This window comes from Heloderma suspectum, chromosome 2, assembly GCF_057233095.1.
Source record: "Heloderma suspectum isolate Gila_16-S chromosome 2, 16-S_ref, whole genome shotgun sequence".
Lineage (NCBI taxonomy): Eukaryota > Metazoa > Chordata > Lepidosauria > Squamata > Helodermatidae > Heloderma > Heloderma suspectum.
In genome coordinates this window covers 225,318,407-225,341,752 of record NC_139459.1, presented here as the reverse complement: position 1 = coordinate 225,341,752, position 23,346 = coordinate 225,318,407, and the positions used below count along the sequence as shown (strand labels likewise).

Here is a 23,346-nt window from a genome sequence, read left to right as displayed (position 1 = left end):
CTGTTGAGATATGCCAGGCAAATTACTTTATTTTGGGCCTCAGAGGCTGCATAAACTCATTTTCTCCCTCCTTTTGAATTACACCAGCTCCTCAGCCTAAGCTACTTGTCTCTTCTTTACAGTGAATGGGTATCACATACCAGGAACTTTGGTACCCCAACTAGAACCAAGCCACATGAGTCTCCGCAGAGTTGGCAGTGACACCCAGGTAAGCACAGAGAATGCTCCTGGTCACAGAGAAAGGCTGTTCTCCATACTTATGTATATTTATTTAGAAAGAGTGCTACTAGATATTTCTAGTGGGAGGAAGCATTGGAACCTTATTTCATTTAAAAATTGAATTATCCCTGCACAGCAGAGTCCAAGCTTGTGCTGTGCCTTGTATTCCTGAACAATCTCTCTCTCTCTCTCTCTCTCTCTCTCTCTCTCTCTCTCTCTCTCTCTCTGCTTGCTATTTTTATCTCTGGAAGCTCTTATTGATCTGGCTCAGCTTTAGCCATCTGTGATCATTTTGTAGCATGGAGTTCTTCAGGCTAGTCATGCAATGTGCTTTCCTTTTTCTCAAGGTTTAATTGGAATTAGTCACATTTCTAGTAGCCATTACACTGAGCATCTTCTTCCTCTTGCACTATGGGACATGACCATCAAAACGGTCTTTATTACCAAGGCATTCTTTCTTCACTCTTGCAAGACTCCAGTCCGGTCTTGTAGCAATGAATTCCACACTCCCAAGGTTTGTGTGAAATAAAAAAAGATTCCTTCAAACTCTTCCGTTACCCATTACTTGAGAACACATTGAGATAATTCAAACCAGTTGGTGGCTTGAAATCCCCTTGCAAAAATATGTGGGTTAGATCTTTAGGTCATAGACTTTCTAGAGGTTTGTTACAGGGACCCAGGAGTGCCTCTTTAGTTAAGGTGTGTTGCAAAAAAAAAGGTTCTGCCATTGTAAGTCTCAAAATTCTACTGCTTATAAAAATGACACCTGTAGAGCTAATAACATGAAACATGGTGTCTGTAATTTACCTGATGTGGTCTACAATCATGCAAAATTTCAAACCAATCTGATACAAATTGCCACAGATGCAGCAAGTTAAAACGTACTGAAAATTGACACACTTCTACTTTTTGCTCAAGTGCGACCAGGCATATCATATATTTCTATGAAATTCTGGAGGAAACGGCTGATGTACTTTCCTCAGGCTTATCAAGGAGGTGTGCCTTTCAGTGATTTGGTGAAATTCTGAGCAGCTGTTTAAAAGTTAGCAAGGTTTTTCTGTACCATGAAAGCCTATGACAGCAGTTGCTGGCACAATTCTGTTGGGCATGCTCAGTTTCACTGTGAAGCAAGAATACTGTTTGTACTCCAGTGTTTTGAATACCACTGTTCCTGTCAGTGCTTTGACAGTGGGGAAAGGGTATCAGGAAAGTGTCAACTGAGGTAAGAGTGAGGTAATTTTGAACACTGAGGGACAGATCACTGTGAAGTGATGTGGAGAGGGAAGAAAAGGAAAAAGCTATGCTGGGATCCATTTAAGTGTTTTTTCAGAACACTGTCCTAATAAATTTCCTTTTTAAAAATCAGGAAAATCCAATGATTAAAAAAAACCCTGCTGGTTTAAGGGCTTAAAGGGCTCTCTCATGTTGGCTCAAACTCTACAAAGCCAGGAAATTGCAAGCTAAGGCTGATGCCTTAACAGACATGCTCCATGATCAGTAATGATGTGCAATGTCACAAATTGTGCTTGCTTACAAGCAACAGACATGCATGGGTCAACTCACAGGAGGATTCCTCCAGCAATACAGTAAGGTTCAGATGTTTCATAAAGCAATACAGGACCAGGACAACATGGGACATCTTTGCTAGTCCCAGGCACTTCATCCTCCCCATCTGGATTTGGGCCTGAAAAGCCAAGAAAAAGTGTGGGTGCATGGAAGGTAAGTTGTAAGCAAGCACAATTGCTGACATAGCACAACATAATCACTGATTCTGGGGCATGTCTGTTAAGGCATTATCCTTAGCTTCCAATTTTCCTGGTTTTGTGGAGCTTGAGCCAACATGAGAGAGCCTTAACTCTGGTCATAAACCAGTAGATTTTTTTAAAAATCATTGAATGTGTAATTGTTTCATTCAGTTTAGCAATGTAGTAATAACGGCAAGAGGTGAATAGATACCCAGCATATCATTGCATTGGAGCCTGTCGTATAATTTGGTTACTGCTGCTTTCCCTCGGTCTACAAACCCAGATTCATGCTGGATTGATCTTTGCAAACAGCACTTCTAAACTACAGCCTAATGTTCACTGTAGCTTCCAGCTATGTTTTTAAACACTACTCATTAACAGCTCCAGTGGACCTCAGACGTTTTGAATGCTCCGCATGTCTGAAAATATAAGATATGACAACCAGATCGAGCTGGTTTATGAAAAGCCAGTGACATGGTTCAGATGTAACAATAAGCCAGAATTCATTACAATTCTGGCATATCAGGAACGAGCAAGTGTGCTGGTGCATGCTGCCTGATCGCTCCTGATTGGCTCCTCCTGCCAGCAGAAGAGGTTAAGCAAACCAGGAAACCTCCATCCATGGTTTATTTAGCATTACATCCAAACTGGGATCACTGGCTTGTTGCTCTCCTAATAAGCCAGAATTGCACACCTTGACTTTATGAATCTGGCTTGTTAGGAGAACAAGAAGACAGGGATCTTGGTTCATTCATAATGCAAAACAGCCACAGGCAGAAGTTTCCTAGTTTGTTTAGTCCTGGGGTGGGCAACACACAGCCCACAGACTGCATTAGGTCCCCGCTGTCCCCTGATGTGGCCCCCGTTAAGCATACGAATCGTACAAAATCGTAAAAACACACACACACTTTTTAAAAGGCATCTGGAGTGGCCATTTTGACCCTTTTGACCCTTTCAGTGGTCCGTAACTACTGTGGAGCATCAAAAGGAGCTCTGTTACTGCTTTGGGTGCCATTTTTCACTTTTTTTTTTGAATTTTTTGAATTAATTTCTTGGCACCATGAAAGAGGAGGTGCAGCCCATGGCAGGTGGACAGGTTCTGAAGCACAAAAATTGACCCCGGACTTTCTGATGTTGCCCACACGTGTTTAAGTCACGCTCACTGGCAGGAGAAGCCAAATGGAAGCAATTAGGCACCCTGCACCAACATGCTTCCTCATTCCCAATTACTGGCCCAAGATGTTATGTTGAATGCAGCATTGCACCTGAGTTTTAATTCTCTGTTCAGCCATCCATGTGTGTTTAATTTTGGTAATTTAAGCTGTGAACTTGCAAAATAGATATGGCAAGTTGTTGTCTCAGCCCCTGTTTTTTATTTGAAGTACACCTATAATAATAGCGTGGCTGTGAGGATGAAGGGGATATAAACTATACATCACAAATGACGAAAGTTGTTAGAAACGGAAAATTGTGATCCAGCAATACAGTAAGGTTCAGATGTTTCATAGAGCAATACAGGACCAGGACAACATGGGACATCTTTGCTAGTCCCAGGCGCTTCATCCTCCCCGTCTGGATTTGGGCTCCCTGTCCTTAGCATGTTGCTGCTCATCTGATATCGCTCCTTCCCAATTCCCTGTGCACTAAGGAATTACGCAGGCGAATTTGACAGATGATACCTAAATTGATTTTTACAGTTCTTGTGTCTCTAAATTCAATGGAAAGGCTACATTGACAGGGATGTTTATTTTTTAAGTAGCTTTCTTTCATTTCCGATATACTGCATTAACAACATTTCAACATGATGCATTTCAGAGCAAAAATATTCTCAGGGAGTGTTCACACACTTCTGCTCATCACTTGATGAGTGTAATATCAAGAGCTTGCCTGCATGTGTGAAACAGCCATCACAGATCAGACACCACAAACAAAACTTTGATATCAGCTGACATCACCGTGAACACAATATGTTCCAGCTGTGTGTGCAGCTCATAACATTCACTTCAGTTTATCCCACCCTTCCTTCAGGGATTTGAGTAGAGTTTAACACTTGCATGTCAATCCTGTGCAGGAAGCTGGGCAGCTAGACAGTGACTTGTTCAAGGCAACCAAATGGAGGTACATAGCTGAGTGGGGATTTGAATGTGAACTCCTCCTGTTCAAACCTGAAACTCTAGCTACTGCCTCTAAGCCATCAGGATGTATGTGCATGTGTGAATCTGATCATAGTGTTACTTGTGAACTGACTTGAAAGTGTTGCAAATGTCAGATTACAACATATGCACTTGATAACACAGTTATTTGATACATGGTGGTAGTTTAGAAAATGTTGCTGCTTTCAGTCTACTGAGCCCTCTTTGAGTCAGCACATCATATCTGAGAACATTAAGAACTTGGTTAAAAAAGCTCTGTTGGCCTTGTAGACTGCGTGAGCACGAGGCTCTTCTCCTCCCCTCCTGGATTCCACATGCCCCCTCCCATTTCTTTCCTTAGCAGTGCCACCAAAAACGGAGCACCCCCTCCCCCTGTCGCAGCTGAGAATTTTAGATTCCAACACTTGGCACTCTTTTAATATTTAACACTGTTCAGCATTTTGTTTTTCTGTTTCATTTTGTTTGTTTAGGATGGAGTGTATAATAGTTGAAGTTTGGGATTTTGTCTCTACAACATGAAGCACATTAGGAATGTGAGTGGAGAAATGTCGATGACTCAGAATGTACAAGATTCTGTTTTGGGAACAGAGGGTAATATCCAATGTTAGTCCTATGTAGAGTCACAACTAACTTAAGTCTTGTTCATTTCAATGTGTCTATTCTATGTAGGACAAACATTGCATACTACCCAGAAGTGAAGCCCCTCTCTTTCTCCTCAATGCAGGTGGCTTGTGGCCCTCTATTGTAAGAGAAGCTGAAAGAAATGTTGGCCCTGAGGAGGGCAGTGATATTGTGCCCCAGTCCACAGCAAATCACCTGCCCCTCACTCATTTACATTACAATCCTGTGAAAGGAAGTGATGCAGCAAGTTGACCGTTTTCCATCCTTTCTGTTAGCTCATGTTACGGAGGGCAGATTCATATGCTTGGTTTTGAAGTAGCATGTGGTGACCTTTCCACCTTTGTTTCATGTGGAGTTGCTTTTTGGTGAAATAGTACCTGTGTAGAAAATCTCCAAAATTGCCATATTAGGGTGGGGGAACAAACCACGTTTTCTCTAATGTGGTAGGTCTGGAGACTTCTAGGAGAGGAGTAATACCTCCCAGACTTTGCGTCCAGGCTTCACTGTCTCTAAAATAACCATGTGAATGGAGTGGGCCCATGGAGACAGTAGTCCTCTTGGATCTCCTTTATTTCCTTTGCTCTCTCTCAGTTTGAGAAGGAAGTTCTACTCTCCTTTGCCTCGGTAAGTAGCTCACAGGTTGCACACTGGTGTGCTTATGGAGGGCAGCAGAACTGGTTGAAAAAGCAGTTCCTGGCCTCTTCCCTTCCTGAGTTCCTAAGACATCTCTCATAATGCATGTGGCACATCCCATTTGCCCTGACCTTGCCCTGTAGGTGCCTCATGCACAAATCCATCTTCTCCTTTGCAGCTCTTTCTTTGCAGCTCTTTGGATAATGATCTGTTTGGGATGTTGGGTCAAGAGGACCTTGCCTTGGGGCAAGGATTTAGCCTGCTGGTCTTTTCTAGCCCTACTGGAGGGCATGGCTGCTGGACTCAGAAACAGGCTCTCTCTGAGCTCATGGCTTTGCATGTAGGCCTCATGTTCACAACTGGCTGCTTGAGCAGATGGCAAGGCAGCAGGCCTGCCCTCAGAGCAGCTGCATGCAAGACTCGGGTGGGTCCTCTTGTATCGGTTGTGAAGTGCTTAGTAGGGCATGCAACCTAGTGGGTCATCTGGAAAGCATGGAGCAGGACAACCCAGAGAATACAATATTCTTGGCTAATTTGAGATCAAGAAAATGGTCCAAGGAATGCAAGGTGTTTGAGTTAAATCTGACTGTTTAGAAGCTCAGAGAATTGAGGTTTGCTACTGAACCTAGCAGTTTATTGAGCATGAGAGCGCACGGCACGAAGGGAACACAAGGAGAGCTCAAAAGCATTTTTCCCTTAGAGAACTGGCTGATAGGGAAACTAGAAACAGAGCCACTTTTTGAGAGAGGGGGTGATGGTTAGAGTTCTTAATTACCCAGTTCTCCCCACTGGAGGAAGCAGTTGGTTCTTGTTTTGTTGCTGGACCAATGCCAGCCTGATGCTTGGGGCATCTCCTGCTATGCACAGGCAACTTATGCTAACAATGAATGTTTGTTTTTGTTTTTAACAAGCAGAGTATTTCTTGTCAGCATGAGATTAGAAGATCTTAAGGAACTCGGCTCATTTTCATATTCAGGATCAGCAAAAAGCATCCTTTGAGCTTAAACAATTAAGAGCGGAGACATGATAAGAGATGCTGTTTCACTTCTGGAAGGATGTTTTAAAGAAGAAGAGTAGCATCCATCTACAGGGGGCATGGAGAGGAAGGAGAACATGGTGCTCTGGGTTCAAGTTGCACCACAGCACACACAGACTAGATCCTGGAAGAGGAGTTTCAACCAGTGGAGCCAAAGAAAATGTGGCATCTCTATGTCTATGGGGTTTTGTGTTTTGTTTTTAAAGCTGACTTGCGATGACTGTTACCTGTGAGAGATAGTTTAGGCATATGAAATTCTTGCAAGACCAGGTTGTTGGGTTCTGTTTATCCTTGAGGTATTTTTGTTGTTGTTGTTTTATGCATGGTTGGGCAATATGGTATGCATACTTTTTTGGTATTCTGTGAGAGATACCATCGTAAGGACTACAAACCCCTTACAAATAAAAGTGAAAAGGTTACAATTAAGGATGCAGCAGGACATGTTCCATCATGCTGTTGTTAACTGTTCCACAATAGCTTCAGACAGAACAGCGTACAACATATATGATTAAAACATGTGTCTGCTGATCTCTCGATAAAGTACTAAAAACTGTACTTTTGTTTTGGTTCACTCCATTCCTGTCAGTTTGATGCAGGTGGTGGTTCGTGATGCTTTCAGTAATTTGCAAATGGGGGGAGAATGAAACCTTAGGGACACCTGCACTGTGTTCTTAACATCGCTGCAGAGGCCTTCTCCTCACTTCTCCTGCCCAGGCTTTTAAAGCTGAGGCGAGGGCATGGGGAGAGTGGGTGAGATGTGTCTAGTTGCAATCTGAACCTAGGGCAAAGGGAGCCTTTGTGTATAGTACAGCAACTGAATTTCACACTAATCATAAAGTAAAAGTGGAGTTTCTGATAACTCTTTAGGCACAATGACTAAAGATTCCTGTTCCAGAGTTGGCATGCAGCTGAAGGGTTAATTCCAAAGCTAGGCACTGATTGGAAGGGGAGGTGTCACCATGCTTAGGATGAATTATCTGGCTGTACAGAGCTTATGTGCTGCTTCGTGCGCACGGTGCAGGAGTCTCCCATGCAAGAGTTCAGCTATCAGACTGTGACACCTGCGGGCGTGGGAAAAGCTAAGCTAGAAAGCAAAGCAGAAGGGGAATCTCCTCAAATTTGGCTTGCATGCAGCGCTAAACCCCCACCACACACACATACAGAATCCCTCAAAATAAAATACATACCATGTCGGATGTGGAGTGCAGTTTTGACGATGCCTCTTGCCTCTCTCCTCAGAGTCCTGGGTCCCCATCACCTACTCGAAAGCAGAGCAAGGATACCACCTTTACGGTAAGTAGAATCCCACAGTGATGATCACCAGTCCAGTTGCTATGGTGATCCAGTCACCAGAGCAAGTAGCATTGCAGGGCAGGGAAGGGGGGGACGTCCGTGTGCAGGGGTCTGCCTCATGTTTTCCAGATGTAAACACGGCACTTGCTTTCCACAGCAATAACTGCATTGAAGCCATTTTTAAAAGGCTGAAGCTAGCAAAAAGCCTGTTACAGGGAGACAGGAAAGAAATGTCAGAAAGCAAGAGAGGGGTGGGAGGCACTTCTTTGTGCTGTGATCTTTAAATTACACTTGCAGCAGTGTTTCCTTTTGTTCAAAGTTGCTTCTGGGTAGATCAAGCAATTAATAGCCAATGAAGTCATCTTAAGAATGGAGCGTTCCTGTGGGCAGAGCACACAAGGATAAAAGTTGACACCAAGGTTTTATAAAACCTCCTTTTCAAGGTTGGTTTCTTTTGCAGATTTGATGGATGACTGAAGAAAAAAGCCCATAATAATTCTTTTTTTAAAAAGATGCCCTGTGAAGTCATCACTTTGGCTGAGGTCACTAGCATGTTTGATATTTCTCCATAGGAGAGGATGAGATGTAAGGTTTTGAATTCTGGCAAACCTTTTCACTCTTTCATTAATTCCAAACTTAGCCCTCCTCCTCATTATTGCTCAGAAACCTGGCCCAGTTATATAGCAATGATTTAAGAAAGAAGAAACATTTCCCTGTGGAAGTGTGAGGTTTGCTCTTTTGCTAGCTACAGCAGCAGAAAGGAATTTGTTGAAACAACATGACATACCTCAGTGTGAATTGGAGCACTGGGGTGGGGGAGGACATCGGGGAACAGACTATGATGATGAAGTGATGATTAGTATCAGTGTTGTTTTCTGTGTGACAGGATTGATGCTCAGTACTGCCATTCAGTTTTTCCAGGTGTGAAATGTAGTTTGAATGTTTCATCGCCCCTGGCTCCAGTTTTCAGTGTTTGCACTGGTTTCTGACAAATGTGACAGATTTTGTTCTCATTCTCTCTCTCTCTCTCTCTCTCTCACACACACACACACACACACACACACACACCTGATTGAAGGAATCAGGTTTTGGACTTGGGTATGAGCAGTTTGCACTTTCTTGAGTAAATCACAGGTCTCTGTACTTTCAGTGGAATTGTGAAAACCTGAAATAAATAATACATTCTCCCCTTACTTACACTTAGCCTGGGTTGAAAGCAGTTCCTGGTCTTGCTAGGGCTCTTGACTCTAGTTTTGACTTTCTTCCCTTAGGTCACCCTTTTATATAAAATAAAAATAAAAATCTGAGCTTGAAGTGACTTCAGGGCCTGTTACCCCACAACAACTGATTCTGTAAAGATGACCCAGCTGTGGGGATAACCCCATTCACTTAAAGATGGATGATAAAATAGAAGCAGAGACTATAACAGTCTTCAGTGTTTTATCACTACTGCTCAACTGTCATGAGTGTAGTAATAAAATCAAAGGCTAAATGACTTCAGGGTGATTATCTTAGTCCTCAAATGCATTTACTTTATAGTTAAAGTTAGGGACAATTCAAACATTGCTGTGTGGATACAGCTTTGCAAAGAATCACTTCAGTACAGCTGGAGCTCTACATGGCTCTGGGTAAAGTTTAAATCAGCCTCCCAAGTGGATCAGCCAGAGCTGGTACCAAGTATCTGCATGAATGTTGCACCTTTCTGAGGGTCAGCAGTGGTGGAACAGATCCTCTTCTACGCACTCCATCTGATCCAAGTGGCAAGTGGGTTCAAATGTTACAGCAGCCATGTGGTGACCTGACCACACTGAAATGTTTTTTTGGCAGAACCTTGTCACTGACATAATAGTAGAGTTTAACCCTAAGAGACAGAAAATAACATGTTACCCATACCACAAATTCTGTTCCTCTCTTTTCCCTAAACTTGACATTGAGAGTATTCAACATATCTAATGGAGGTCTCGAACATTCATATCTTTCTTCTTGGAAAGATGTTATAAAGGGTCTGTGGGTCTTCTTTGCTTGAAATTTAAAAGGCATCAAAACTTCAGGAGAATTTCAAGGGCCTTTTGGGGCCGCTGTGTTCACACATCACATGGAATCATAGTTTGGTACTACAGGAACAAGCCCTGAGGGCATGTCCCTTCCTCCAACTCCACATCAGGATCTAAGACTTCTAGTTTACTAGCAAACTTAACTTTGCCTCAACATCTGAACAGCCAAACTATGGTTTGTGCTTGCCTGCAAACTAGAATCACAGCAATCCTGGTTTAAAGGCAAGCACAAACCATAGTTTGGCTTTTGGACATTGAGGCAAACTATGGTTTGCCACTAAACCAGGGTCAGAAGTCCTGGATCACAGCACTCAGGGGGAGGAGGTGATCTGTGAGTCCAATAGCCCCAGGGGCTCATTCCCATAACACCAAAGTCATGCTGTGAATACAACTGTTTTTCTCATGGGAATATGCAGGCTTTATTAACTTGCTGAAAATAATCCAGATTTCGCCTAGTAAGTGCTTCTGTGGTTGAGAAGCCAGTTCCCCTGCTCTCATACTATTAAATGAGAAGGAAATGAAATCAGGTACGGGTTTTGAGTGAAAGACGACTCAGTGTGTCTGTGAGTGATTTTGATGTCCATGATGTTACTGATGAACAGTGACACGACTCTTTCATCCCAAGCCTGATGCTGGTTTTGTGTGCAAGTGGAAGTAATTAAAAATTCTCAGATCTGAAGAGGCAGAGTGCGCGCACATGCGCGCACACGCACACACGCACACACCAGTGTACCTTTTACAGTGGAAGAAGGCTTCCCTAACCATTTAAACACACAAATGAAAAAGAAAAATGGCATAAGCAAGCTGCTCTCCCCCACTTCCAGCCCCCCAACTGCCTGTTGCATTAATATCCCTTCATAAAAAAGGTGCTTTTTCTTCTTCCAGTCTCCTCCGCTTTAGCACACACCAAATAGGAGTGCAGCTGTGCCCTGTAGCAAGGGGACAGGAAATTGTGCTTGGTCACGTCCATTGCCAATGCTCTGCTTAGAGGTTTTAGCAGGCACTTGAATCATCTGGAAATGCCCCCAGACTGCCTTGTGGACAAGTGACAATCCATTGTGGAACAGCACCTTTCAGGTGCCAACAAGTGTTGTTATCAGAGAACTCAGCACTATAAATGAAGTTATTTGACTTTTCTGGCAGCCTCATTAGAGGCACTGAGAACCACAGATGTTGGACCCGGCTCTTGACATTCCAGTGTCTTCTCTCAGATTTTTCTTTTTTTCAATAATGTCTGTGGTCAGCTAGTTCCCCTACTGTCTGCGCTGACCCTATTCTCAGACTTGATTGAAGCACTTGCTACCACTCCTCTTTCCATTAATGTTCATATTCTCCCTCTCCTCCGTCCTCCCAAATCGGTTATCAGATCCCAGTGAACAAGAACAACTCTATTGCCCTCCATTAATATTGCCTGTAGAGTGCTAATTTTTCTGTGGTACCAGGCTGAGCACAGACAGTAGCTTTTCAGAGACTCAGTATTATAGAGTCATCATTGCCTGCTGGACATCTATATCTTTTCGTGTTTGTGTGTGTCCTGTCTGGCTTTCTGGTCGATCCAATTTTCTAGGTTTTTGTAGCAATTCAAGCTACACTCTGGAAAAGTGGAAACAAACTGCAGGTCAGTGCAATGCAGTAGAAATACATATGTTTTAGCATGACTGTCATAGGTGCCTGTTGGCTATTGCCCATTACAAGTTAACCCCCCCTCCCCCAATTCTCCACATTCTGGAAATATTTTTTTAAAGTTTTTTGAGAAGTTGTTTTTCTTCAGTATGTGAAAGTGGTTGCTTATCCACATGAGCTCTTGTGTGACCCTGTAAAAATGGGAAAAAATAGTACAAGCCCATCTACTCCTCCATCATTCTGAGAACATTTCCCTAAAAACATTTTTCTTTTGGACAGTGTATGCCTCCCCATCTACTCCCAATACTAGAACAATCATGTTTGTTTCAAAAGGAGAGAAGCAGGCTCTGCCCTTGCAGAAAGACTTTCTCATTTGAAACAAAGCTGGCCCTCTCCTTTCTATGGTTTTCAGGGCACTGCAACAGGACTGAGTTTACTGCCTCTCTAGCAACAGTAATCACTCCTTTTGCACCACAGAAATAGTCACCTGTACATCCTTGATTTCTTATGTCCTAGGATTGGAAGAATGCACACACATATCCCAAGCCCCTTACAAGATTCATACTTTAAAATAATGGTGCAAAAGAACTTGCTCCTCTTCCCCACATCCCAATCTTTGTGAGCACTTCTAAGTTCTATGTTAAATGTCCCCTACAGCCTCTTGATAAATGCCCTCTGTTTGCCAAGTATAGTGCCAACATTTTGGTTTGTCTGTAGCTTCAGAAGCTTCATCAAAGCTCAAGTCTGCTAATCTCTCTAAACCAATGAAAACCTGCAGTTCAGGCATACATTTTGATATGCTGTTGCTTGTTCTGAGATGAAAGAATTGGGTTATAAATTTAAATAAATGCTTAATGAATTTAATTACTCAGTGAATTAAGGTTCCAGCAGAGGATAGTTTGCAGTTATGCTGTAAAGAAAATATGCATTAAAATGTAACGTCTGAAACATCTAACCGTTCCACTTGAGGACTATGACGTACATCACAAATTCCTCCTTGGCAGCCATTTGCATGTAGAGATTTGCATGCATCCACATGTAGATACGTTCCATGGGGTTTTCTTGGCAGAAATACTGGAGTGGGTTGATAGCATCACCGATGCAATGAATATGGACTTGATCACACTCCGGGAGAGAGCAGAGGACAGGAAGGCCTGGCGTGCTATGGTCCATGGGGTCACAAAGAGTCGGAGACGACTGAACAACAACAGTGTGTAGATAACTACATAGGATACACAAGTTGTTTACCTCATGTACATAAGGGAATTATAGGCAGGATTGCCACACATTATGATACACCCTGGGATTTACAGAAATTCCAACGCATGTGACTATCTGTGGGAATTTTTGTATATGTGAAGGGTCTCTTTTGAATTATAGGTGTTTTGGTAGTTGAGCAAATATGTCACTCTGTGGAACATAGGAAGCTGCCTTATACCGAGTCAGACCATTGGTCCATTTAGCCCAATATTGTTGACATGGATTGGCAGCAGCTACCCCGGGTTTCAGGCAGGAGTTTTTCAGCCTTACTTGGAGAAGCCAGGGATTGAACCTGGGACCTTCTGCATGCAAAGCATTTGCTCAACCTGCTTCTGCATGCAAAGCAGAGGTGTATGTTGTGTGTGTGTGTGTGTGTGTGTGTGTGTGAGAGAGAGGGAGGGAGGGAGGGGGGCGGGGAGATGGCTTGGGTGGGGTTGGGGGCAGAATATCTAGGTGGAGGCATTCATGTAATGTGCCATCCTCTGCTGTTGATAATTCTGCTCCTGGATTTATTATCTCACTTAGGATTTAATTATATATCAGTATATAAATATAAATAAATAAATACTTTCCCCCAATTTAGTGATTCTGGAGCTTCAGTTGGAACAAATTAATAGTTTCCAGTTGGTTTCAACAGCAGCAATGGATTTTACAGATTTTTGTAAAAATTTTATTATCAGTCAGCTGCTGTCTCCCCAATATGCCCATTAGCTTCAGTAGGGCTATGTGTGTGTCTTTCTGGCACAGACCCTTTTGTAATATCTGCTTGTCCACATATAAGGTACCCTAGGGAGTGACATTCAAATAAGAAATGGTGTTGTCTAGAGTTTCTGCCAGATTTCACCAAAAGCAAAATTACAAGACAAATGTGGAGGTTCCTCTTGAGTGACACGTCTGTGGCAATTGATGGGTAAGAAACCTTTTTAATGTGATCCTAAAATTTCTTAGAAGGAGTCTGAAGATCCCTAAGTTGCCTTTTCAGTTTTAGCTTTAAAGTGAAATTTGAAAGCAAATTTGGAGGTCTCTGTCCTGGAGAAACATTCTAGCAGTTTTGAGGGAAGCAAAAAGCATTTTGATCAGAGATGCTGTCTTCCTTGGAGTCTGTTTCCTTGATGTTGTAATGGCTTTCTACCAAGCAACTGCTTCCATCTGCTTTCTATGACACCTCCAGGCTAGAAAGAGCATTGCATTTCGCAACCATCTAGTCTGCTGTGCTGTATTTAAGCAGCTTTCTTTCACATATGCTCCATGTATCCATGTTTCTGAACTGCTTTGCATGGTCCAGCATATTTTTCTTTCCTTTTTGTCAGATAAACTGCGTGACTTTCCCCCACCCTGACGCAATGCCAGAACAGCAGTTGCTGAAACCTTCCGAATGGAGCTACTGTGATTATTTCTGGGTAAGTGAGCAGCCACCCATATGCTATTTACTGCAGCAAGTGAGCTTTACACACGACGTAGCATATTGCTAACATCTCTGTTAGCAAACATGTTAAAATCCAAGCTTGAAAGGTAGTGCATAAGATGTTGTGAACGTTATTTTCTTTCTCTGCACCCTAATTCCAGTACAGCCATACTATTCAAGGGTAGAGAACTAGAATGAGCTTCTGTGCTAAATCATGTTCCTAGGCCTTCACATCTATAACCCCTAAAACTAGCATTACCATACAGTCCTGGGCAGCCTGTGTGCATTCATGTATCACCTGCCTCATTTGCATCCCTCCCATCCTCTCCTACTCCCTACAAATTCCGTTGTCTTGGAACATGGCCACTGCTCTCCTGTCTTATAAGGAATCAGGCCTTTCTAGAAAGGCCTTCTTCCTTGTGACGAGAAAGGGGAACGATGTATGGGTGTGCTGGGGTGGGGGGTTCCAGGGGATAGTGGTAGAATGACCTCTCTCAATCAAGCAAGCACTTGCATACTGCTTTTGAGCATCGAGAACTGCTGGTTGTTCTTTGGTTGGCCTTGAGAGTTAGGTAGGGGAGGTCATAAGAAATGGTCTGATGGTTGCTAGTTCATTTATACGTAGCTTTAATGTGGGATTATGCGCATTCTTGAGCTTTTGGAAGAGTGGGGTAGAAATAAGAGGGAATTCCTTGCAACTTCAAACTTGATGCTAATTTTAGAGGAGAACAAGGAACAAGATGGGCGTGCTATTCAGCCTGCACGAACTCGCCAGCAGGGGCGGGAGCAAAACTTGTTTTGTTCTCATTTTAATATGAACCAACCTAATTCACACTTCCCAACCTATTATTTATTTATTTGATTTATACCCTGCCTTTTGACCAAATGATGGCACTCAAGGCAGCTGACAGTAAACTAGTATGCAAACTGGGATGCCATTATCATTCGGTTTTCACATTTCTTTTAATTTAGTGGTGCGGTTCTGCAATAAGATAATGTGCACAAAATGCATACATTAGGGAAAATTGTGTTAAAATGCATAGATTAAGGAATATTGCATACAAAAAGGCAGGTATTAGGGAAAATTGCTTGCAAAAATGGGTATATTCGGGGAAATTGCGTATAAAAATATGTACGAATTTTCATGCAGACTTTTAAAAAGAAAGTTGCAAACTAACGTGGAAATGAGGTTGGAACCAAGTTGTGCTTGAAAAAATGTGAACGATATAGTAAGTGAAACGGACATATTTGTCCATCCCTGCTCACCAGAAATTATTACACTATAGAATCAATGACACAATTTGGCTGGGGACTTGTTCTGTAGTAATACAGCTGGCCCAAGAGATATTGCTTCTTGAGACAGAAGAGCAAATTGCCCCCACCCCAACTCAAAATGCATAAAAGCCAGGGAAGGGTTCTTTTGGCACCTGAGGCAGAAAATGTGAGGTTTGGGGAATTACTATTATTAATCCATTTCGGGGAGAACAGTCCTATGGCCACTAGACAGTGTCTAGATGGCGAAAGCATTTTTCGGTTTCTGGGAACCAAGCTCGGAGCCAGGGCACCGTATGCAGTTCCCAGGAACTGCTCTCCTCCCCCACCGCCTCGTAGGCGGCACAGGTCTTCCCCATCTCCATGCTCATAACCACAGTGCGTGGCAGGTGAAAAGGGGGCGTTCCTGGGGCGGGGAGGCGACTGTGGAAGCTTCATTATGACGCTTCCTATGTGCCATCTGCCCCCCCCCCCCGCTCCGACATCCCCAGCTAGAAAGCCAGAATCGAGTGTCTAGCCGCAAATGCAGGGCCTTCATAGGCTGCCCAAGGTAGTTTACATAATAAAATCAATAGAATTCAACAAACATATAAATAAAATCGTATTAAGTATAATATTTATACTTTATCCATTTTAAATAAAACCAGTTACAATAAAATATAATTTATGTTACACAACATACAGTACAATGATATAAATAAATTTAATTTGTCTTTAAGGAGATTGACGGCTGCATGGCAGTGGCAGCTAGCGAGGTGTGCTATTTTCCTATAGAGTTCCACGCATCGGAGTGGGGAGGATTATTTTTCTTTTTTGGCTGCTTGCATTTCATGTGATATTTTCAAGTGCTTACAAAACATTAGATGTTTTGTATACAAAGCTTATTCCCCCCACTAATTGTGTACATTATGAGAGATATTCTCTGGCACACTAGAGGTTCCTAGAAATGCCCATGTCCTGGGACTTAATTTTGTAATGTAGAAAGAACAGTGGGGAAAAGCAGAGAAGTCAGGCTGGGTTAGAGAGCAGGGGAAAACTGATCAGGGAGTGAGGATTGTATGCGATGCCGGGAGGTAAATTATTCTGGGTCACTACCGGGGACCGATATGCCTGTTTAAAAAAATCTATGGCTGGTACTGACCTCAGTCTCTTCTTGTTCCTACCAGAAGCTTGCGTTGTTTTCCCCTTTATATTAGTACTGTCAGTTCTTAACCACACACAGTCTGCTGCGGCCTAGCCGCCTAGCGGTCTGTTTTCCGAATGCCAGAGCAACCTCTAGTGGCACAGATCTGCTATTCTTCTGGGAATTCTGGCAGATCTACTGTAGTGGCCTTTAAAGTTCTGCTAGTGTAAATTGTATTTGTGGTGTTAGGCAAAGGGGTCTTGAATGTTGGGGCGTATTTATTTATTAACTTCTATACCGCCCAATAGCCGCGCACAGTTAAAACCATAAAACACAGCAAAATAAAGCGTAATATATAGGCCACTGCAACTCCTGATGACCGTTTCACAGCACAGCTGCTGATGTGGTTGGAAGCCGAAACGTTTAGCTTAAATATATATTTTTTGAATACTCTGTTGTTAGTCTTTCTATCTTTCATATATGAATTTAAAAAATTTTAACATTTAAAATTATAGTATAAAACCAAAGTTAAAAACCAGAAGGAATATAAAGATTTAAAAATATAATAGTAGATTTAAAAACAAAACGAAAGCACTAACATGCCTGGCCGAATAAGAAGGTCTTCATCATGCTGAAAAATCCCACAGCGCCTGAAGAGCCTGACTGAGAAGGGCATTCCGCGAGTGGGGTGCCACCACTGAAAAGGCCCTCTCCTTAGTAGTCTCCTGCCTCACCTTCTTTGGTGGAGGTGCCCAGAGAAGGAGGGCCTCTGAAGACCTTAGGGTCCAGGGTATATATGGGAGGAAATGATCCTTCAGGTAACCTGGCTCCAAGCCATTTAGGGCTTTGAAATGTAATACCAGCATTTTGAATTGGGCCTGGAAATGGGCTGGAACCCGGTGCAGATCACAAATTCTGCCGTAATATGTTCATATCAGCCTGCCCTGTTAACAGTCTTCCTGCTCTATTTTGGACAAGCTGAAGTTTCCAGACTGATTTCAAAGGCAGCCCCACATATAACGAACTCATTGCAGTAAGCCTGATGAGAGGTTACCAGAGCATAGATAATGGTAGCTAGGTCATCTCTATCCAGATAAGGATGTAGTTGGTATGTCAGCCTAAGCTTTGCACATGTTTGCCAGGGGTAGGCAAACCTGATGTCCTCCAGATGTTTTTGACTATACCTCCCATCTGCCTCAGCTAGAATGGCCCCATTGTCAGGGGTTATGAAAGTTGTAGTCCAAAACATCTGCAATGCACTGGGCTGCCTACCCATGTTCTAATGCTTCTTGTGTGTCATATATCCTAACTGTCCGTTTCCTTTAGACTGATAAGAAAGATTCCCAAGGAAACAGTACTGTCTCGGGATTTGAAATTCTTCTACAGAAACAACTGAAAGGAAAGCAAATGCAGAAAGAAATGGCAGAGTTTATTCGGGAAAGGTAACTTAGAAATTCAGTCCTGGGCTAGGTTGATTCCTTGTGTTTCATTGCTCTTGTTCCTGTTAGTCAACCCCTTGCTTCTGTTAGTCCATTAGTCGAGCACACCAGTCTTGAAATATTGGTCAACATAATGCATGGATGGGCCTTGACCCACTTTAGCTATTTTTATGTTCCTACAGACTTACAACAGTGTCTTCTTCTCACTTTCACACCCTAAACAACCTAAACCTTTATAATCACTACATGGAAATGTAGTGATAATATGCATTTGCATTTCTAGGTTGCTTAGCATTTAACATAAATATAAATATATGTGATTGTAGACTTCATGATTGTGAACGGCATTGTAAAATGGTAGATGGCATCGTCACAAGCCCCTGTGGTTCACCAAGTGGATCTTCCATGCCTACAGGCTTGTCTGCCCTTCTCCTCATGCTTTCAGACATGCACCGGAGCTCAACACTTATCAGTAGGTTTGTGCCAACATGCCAGCAATACCAAATCTCTCATACTGGATTCAAAGTAAAGTATGCAGGTCGGTGCGTATTTATGCATAATAATAAGATGTTCAAATATTCTGTTGATGTGCCTGCTCAGTTCTTCCAATAGAACTACAGTTCTATGGCTTGGATCCGAACACCCTTTACGTAAAAGGAACAGAATTCACATTCCTAGAAGGGGGCTTTCTGTTCCACCCCCATCTGCTTCTGGTGGGAGTGCAGATAGAGGGGGAAATCCCTGCCCCCATTAGGTGAATGGAGGCACACCTATGTTGATAACTATATGACTTGAACTCAGAGCTGCCCTTCTGCAGGTGGCAGGCCTTTGATCCAGTGGAGGCTCCCAGTGACTGAAGGGGGAGAGGAGGCCACTTTCATCTATTCCCCCCATACACCCCTCTATGCCACCTCCCGTGCTGTTCCAGAAGGTCTCCCAACCCTCTGGAGCAGATTTTTCATGGGGTGCAAGGGTCTCTGCTGGAAAAGGGGAACTGGCAAAAATCACCTCCCTTGGCTTCCTGTGTGACAATTCCACTCTAAACTGTGTTCTGCCCTGTATCTCCAGAAATCATTAGTCCTAGTGGTGAGGTTAAAAAAACCAGATTACAAGCGAATAATATTTTTGCAAGTTGTTTAATCGGAGAAGAGCCCCTCTATAATTTCTAATGGGCACTTTTAATCTTCACTGTAGAGAGTTGGGAACACAAAACCTCTTGACTTCGTTTGACCCGCAACAGGACATGCTCTTCAGTGACTTTGGTACTTCTGAAACCTCTCTGTTTCAGATGTGAAACATCCGCCCACCATCCTTTCCCCCACCCCACCCCCGTGACTACAGCCCTACTAGAACATGGTTTAAATAACATAAAATATCTACTGGACATGAAAGGAGAAGGCTAGAGGGAAAGATAAACAGTTATTATTTATAGCTGCTCATTATTTATAACTTCCCTTAGAAGAAAAAGAGCATTGTTATAAATAGCTCTTCAAATAATAATAGGGGGGAGATTTACTTCTCCAGAACTTACAACTAGGGACTGGAACGCTGTGTTCCAAGAGTGGACTTTGTCTGCCTGATCAGAGGAAAATGAAAGCCCAGCTACAGTTCACCCATTATAATTGTGCTATGTTGAATTAATGGGAAAACGCTCTCTTTTCCTAATGGAAGCTCTTAAGTATGAGGATCAGTGAGCATCCCTTTGTCAAAATGTGGGGCACCAACAAATCTGCACATCTCTAGAGCACAGGAAATGGTCTTCAGCACAAAACCTACACTTCCTTTCTTGTACAAAAAGTTTTACACCTGACATTTTTCACAAAGGATTTTGGACTATCTCTGACAGACACTTGGGTCTGATTCACACGCTACATTTTTTGTGTGCGTTTAACATTATTTATTCAGATTTATTTCATGTCTATTTTATTTTTATAACATTTTTACCATTATTATAGTCCACTTTGTATTCTTGGTGGTTGTTTTTTAAAAGGCCAGGCATACACTGAAAGAATAAACAAGGGTATATATTATAGAACCATGTTGTATGTCTGCCATTTGAAATGTACCGTTTCTCCTCACCCCTTTATCTCATGTACACAATGGTAAAATGTGAGAGATCAGGGAGCTTTCACTGCTCAACTGCACAGCTGTAGATTTGTGACTACAGTCAGTGCTTTTACCAGAGCTCTCCAGCCCCTGTGCTTTGAGGGAGGACTGATAGTGCAGGACTGATCCAGTGTTCAGTGTTCTTTACTAGTTCTCTCTCCCAGGACAGGAACTTTAAAAGAGGTTTGGTGGAGACTGTGGGACCTGAGAGGGCATAGTATTAGGTGCTTATTTGGAAAATAATGTTCAGGTCCAAGAAATCTTGGGATTGTCATGGACAACTTGATGAAAATGTTGGCCCAGTGTGCAGCTGCTATGAAAAACATAAATTATATGTTAGGCATAATTAAGGAAGGCATCAAAAATAAAATTACCAAGATCATACTGCTCTTATACAAATCTATGGTGCAATCACGCTTGGAATACTACGTAGAGTTCTGGTCACCAAACTTCAAAAAATGATATTGTAGAGTTGGAAAAGGTGCAGAAAAGAGCAACTAAAATATTCAAGCAGCTGGAGCAATTCCCCTGTTACAAGGTTACAACTGTTTAGCTTAGAAAAAAGGTGAGTAAGGGGAGACATGATAGAAGCGTACAAATTTATGCATGGTGTGGAAAAAAGGAGAAAGTGGACATTTTTCTCCCTCTCTCATAATATTAGAAACTGGGGTCATCCCATGAAGCTGACTGCTGGGGGATTCAGGATAGATAAAAGCAAGTAGTTAATCACAGGGCGCGTAGTTAAACTATGGAATTCACTTCCACAAGATATAGTGATGGCCACTAATTTGGGTGGCTTTGAAAGGGCCATCCAAACTGAACTGGACAAAGGGGACTGGACAAACTCATGGAGGATAAAGCTATCAATGGCTACTAGTCCTGATGGCTATATGCTACTTCCAGTATTAGAGACAGTGAGCCTATGTACACCAGTTGCTGGGGAACATGAGTGGAAGGGTGCTGTTGCACTCATGTTCTACTTGTTGGTTTTCCAAAGGCATCTGGTCAGCCCCTGTGTGAACAGAATGCTGGGCTAGATGCACTCTTGGTCTGATCCCACATGGCTCTTCTTATGTTCTACCTCTGCCACGATATGCTAAACATCCATCATCCACCCCTATCCTATTGAATCCTTGCCCTTAAAACCTTGGGGGAATAAGCACATCTTTTGGGGGACACCCCCCCCCCAAGCTGTAAAGGCTGTTCATGCAAAAAGCTCCCAGAACCTATTCATCTGAAACCTGGCAGGTTTGATACCCTGCAAATAATCCCTGCAACTATCCCTGCAAATTTCATCCAACTCTGCCAAGACATAAGTTATTGGCTGTCTCTGTTTTTTTTTTTAAAAAAATCATAAATTAAAAGCTCATAACACCTTTAAAATGCCCTGCACCTATTTGTCTGAGATGTGAAAGGTGTAATCCCCCTCATATGGATCTGTTATGATTGCAAGGTTCATCCAGTTCTGACAAAAAGACAAAACAGTTGTAGCCATTTCTGATTTCCAATGATAATCAATATGAGGCTTGAAGATTTAAATTTCTGAACTGAGATTTAGAACTAAGTTGAAACAGTCAGCCTCTGAATTGGTCCAAGCCAAAATGGACTGTTGAAATATTTTTCCACACATGTAGGGAACAGCTGCCTTTTGTCCCGCAGCATGTTTTCCCACACAATATTCTTTCTTAAAGATACGTTATGTATTTAAAATACCTCAGGTTTTAGTGTAATTGTGGTTTGTAAACTGTTTGTCAACCACTACCTTTGGAAGCTTATTAGAGGGTTTTCTCAGTGAGAAGACCAGTAATGGTGGACCTGCTTCACTCAGACACAGCTTGCCCACTGCTGCAAATTTTCCCCAGCAACATGCAGCCACAGGAGCCTCTGTTGGCTGAGTTCTAGGGACACACTTTTGGTTCATACAGGATCCATTGAAGCCCAACAGGCCTGGTGGAGCTCCATTTATTCAGCATCCTTTATTATGACTATAAAGCAGGGGTTGGGCAACCTCAGGGGATCCAGGGCTACACTCCTGCCACTGCCCCACAGAATTCTGTGTGGGGGCGGGGTGGCAGCAGCAAAAGTATCAGTGGTTTGCTGCTGAAATTTGGCAGCAAACCACTACAAAGAGGTAAGTAGGTCAAAATTAGCTTGTTCTCAGGCTAAATTTGACCCTTGAGAACAAGATAATCTTGATCTGGTTACCATTCCATAGCAGTAAACAGATGCTTTTTTGGCCATCCCGAATTTCAATGGTGGCAGGGAGGCAGGTCCAGGGGGGAGCGGTCATGCAGGCTGCATGTTGCCCACCCCTGATAAATGGATGCTTGAACCTTCTCCAGCCATCTGTGCTACATGAACCAGTACTATATACTCTCTAAATTCTGCAGCATCCCACCACCACACATAATGTCCGTAAATGTGCATAATGTCCGTAAACAATCTCAGCTGGTTTTTTCAAGTGCATGATTTTATATTCCTTATTTGTCCATTCTTCCCTAACTAGGACAGTCATAAGCATGCTATGTTATAAATCAGCACACAGTTCCCAGTCGCCCCTATGATCGGGCCTTATGAATCCCAGTCAATTGCCAAAATAGATGGAGTTGCACCATTGGCTGGATCAGATCCCTGGCTGTTTGCTGGCATAACAGTACTTACCTTGGTATGGCTATGCAGAGCCATGGAATATCTTGCAGGGGAGAGGGGGAAGTGATAGAGAAAGGTAGCCATCCACTGGTAGATGTTATCATTAAGGATGTTTTGGCCTAAATATAACTGTGGAGGTCACTGGGACCTTGTGCTGGCTTCTGGTAAGCTTTGTCTGACAAACAAGACAGGCCTGGTCTTCTTGGCCCTACTTGCCAGGGAAATGGTATTGCTTTATCTGTGGCAGGACTATCTATGGTTTCCACCACCACAGATATATAGGGCCCACAGACCCAAGTCCTTAATCTACGATGATCTTGGTGAGAACTTTAAATAGTTACCATTCAGCTTGGTGGGCTTTGCAGGTCAAATTATACAACATGTAAAAACATATTTTCCCAAGGGATGATTTTCTAGGGATGCTCTAGTTTATTGTGTAATGAAATATTGTTCTTCTAAAGGGTAAATCTCTGCTGGTGTCATTACTTTCTACAGGATAAAAATCGAAGAAGAATATGCCAAGAACTTGTCCAAACTGTCACAAAACTCCCTGGCTGCCCAGGAAGAAGGGTAAGTATGTATTCTTGCCATTTACTAGCCAATGAAATCCCATCCTGCTATGAAATTTGTGCCTTTATTTAGAAATCATTTATTCTTTGCTTCCATTCTGCTGAGATCCACATTGGAGTATGGGGCTGTCCTCTCTGGTTTCTTT

General features: G+C 42.7%; 1 protein-coding gene across 7 annotated transcripts in view; it reads left to right on the top strand.

Moving 5' to 3' along the window:
- GAS7 (growth arrest specific 7) overlaps positions 1-23,346 on the top strand; it is a 180,968-nt gene that overhangs the window by 131,445 nt on the left and 26,177 nt on the right. For all 7 annotated transcript variants that reach the window (XR_014788315.1, XR_014788314.1, XM_084838289.1 and 4 more), the window contains exons 4-8: positions 123-208; positions 7,647-7,700; positions 13,948-14,037; positions 17,764-17,879; positions 23,127-23,201. Coding sequence is in view for 5 of the 7 variants with exons in the window: in XM_084838289.1 (XP_084694415.1) it covers positions 123-208; positions 7,647-7,700; positions 13,948-14,037; positions 17,764-17,879; positions 23,127-23,201 (421 nt within the window). In the remaining 2 variants the exon portion in view is untranslated. The remainder of the gene's footprint in view (positions 1-122; positions 209-7,646; positions 7,701-13,947; positions 14,038-17,763; positions 17,880-23,126; positions 23,202-23,346) is intronic.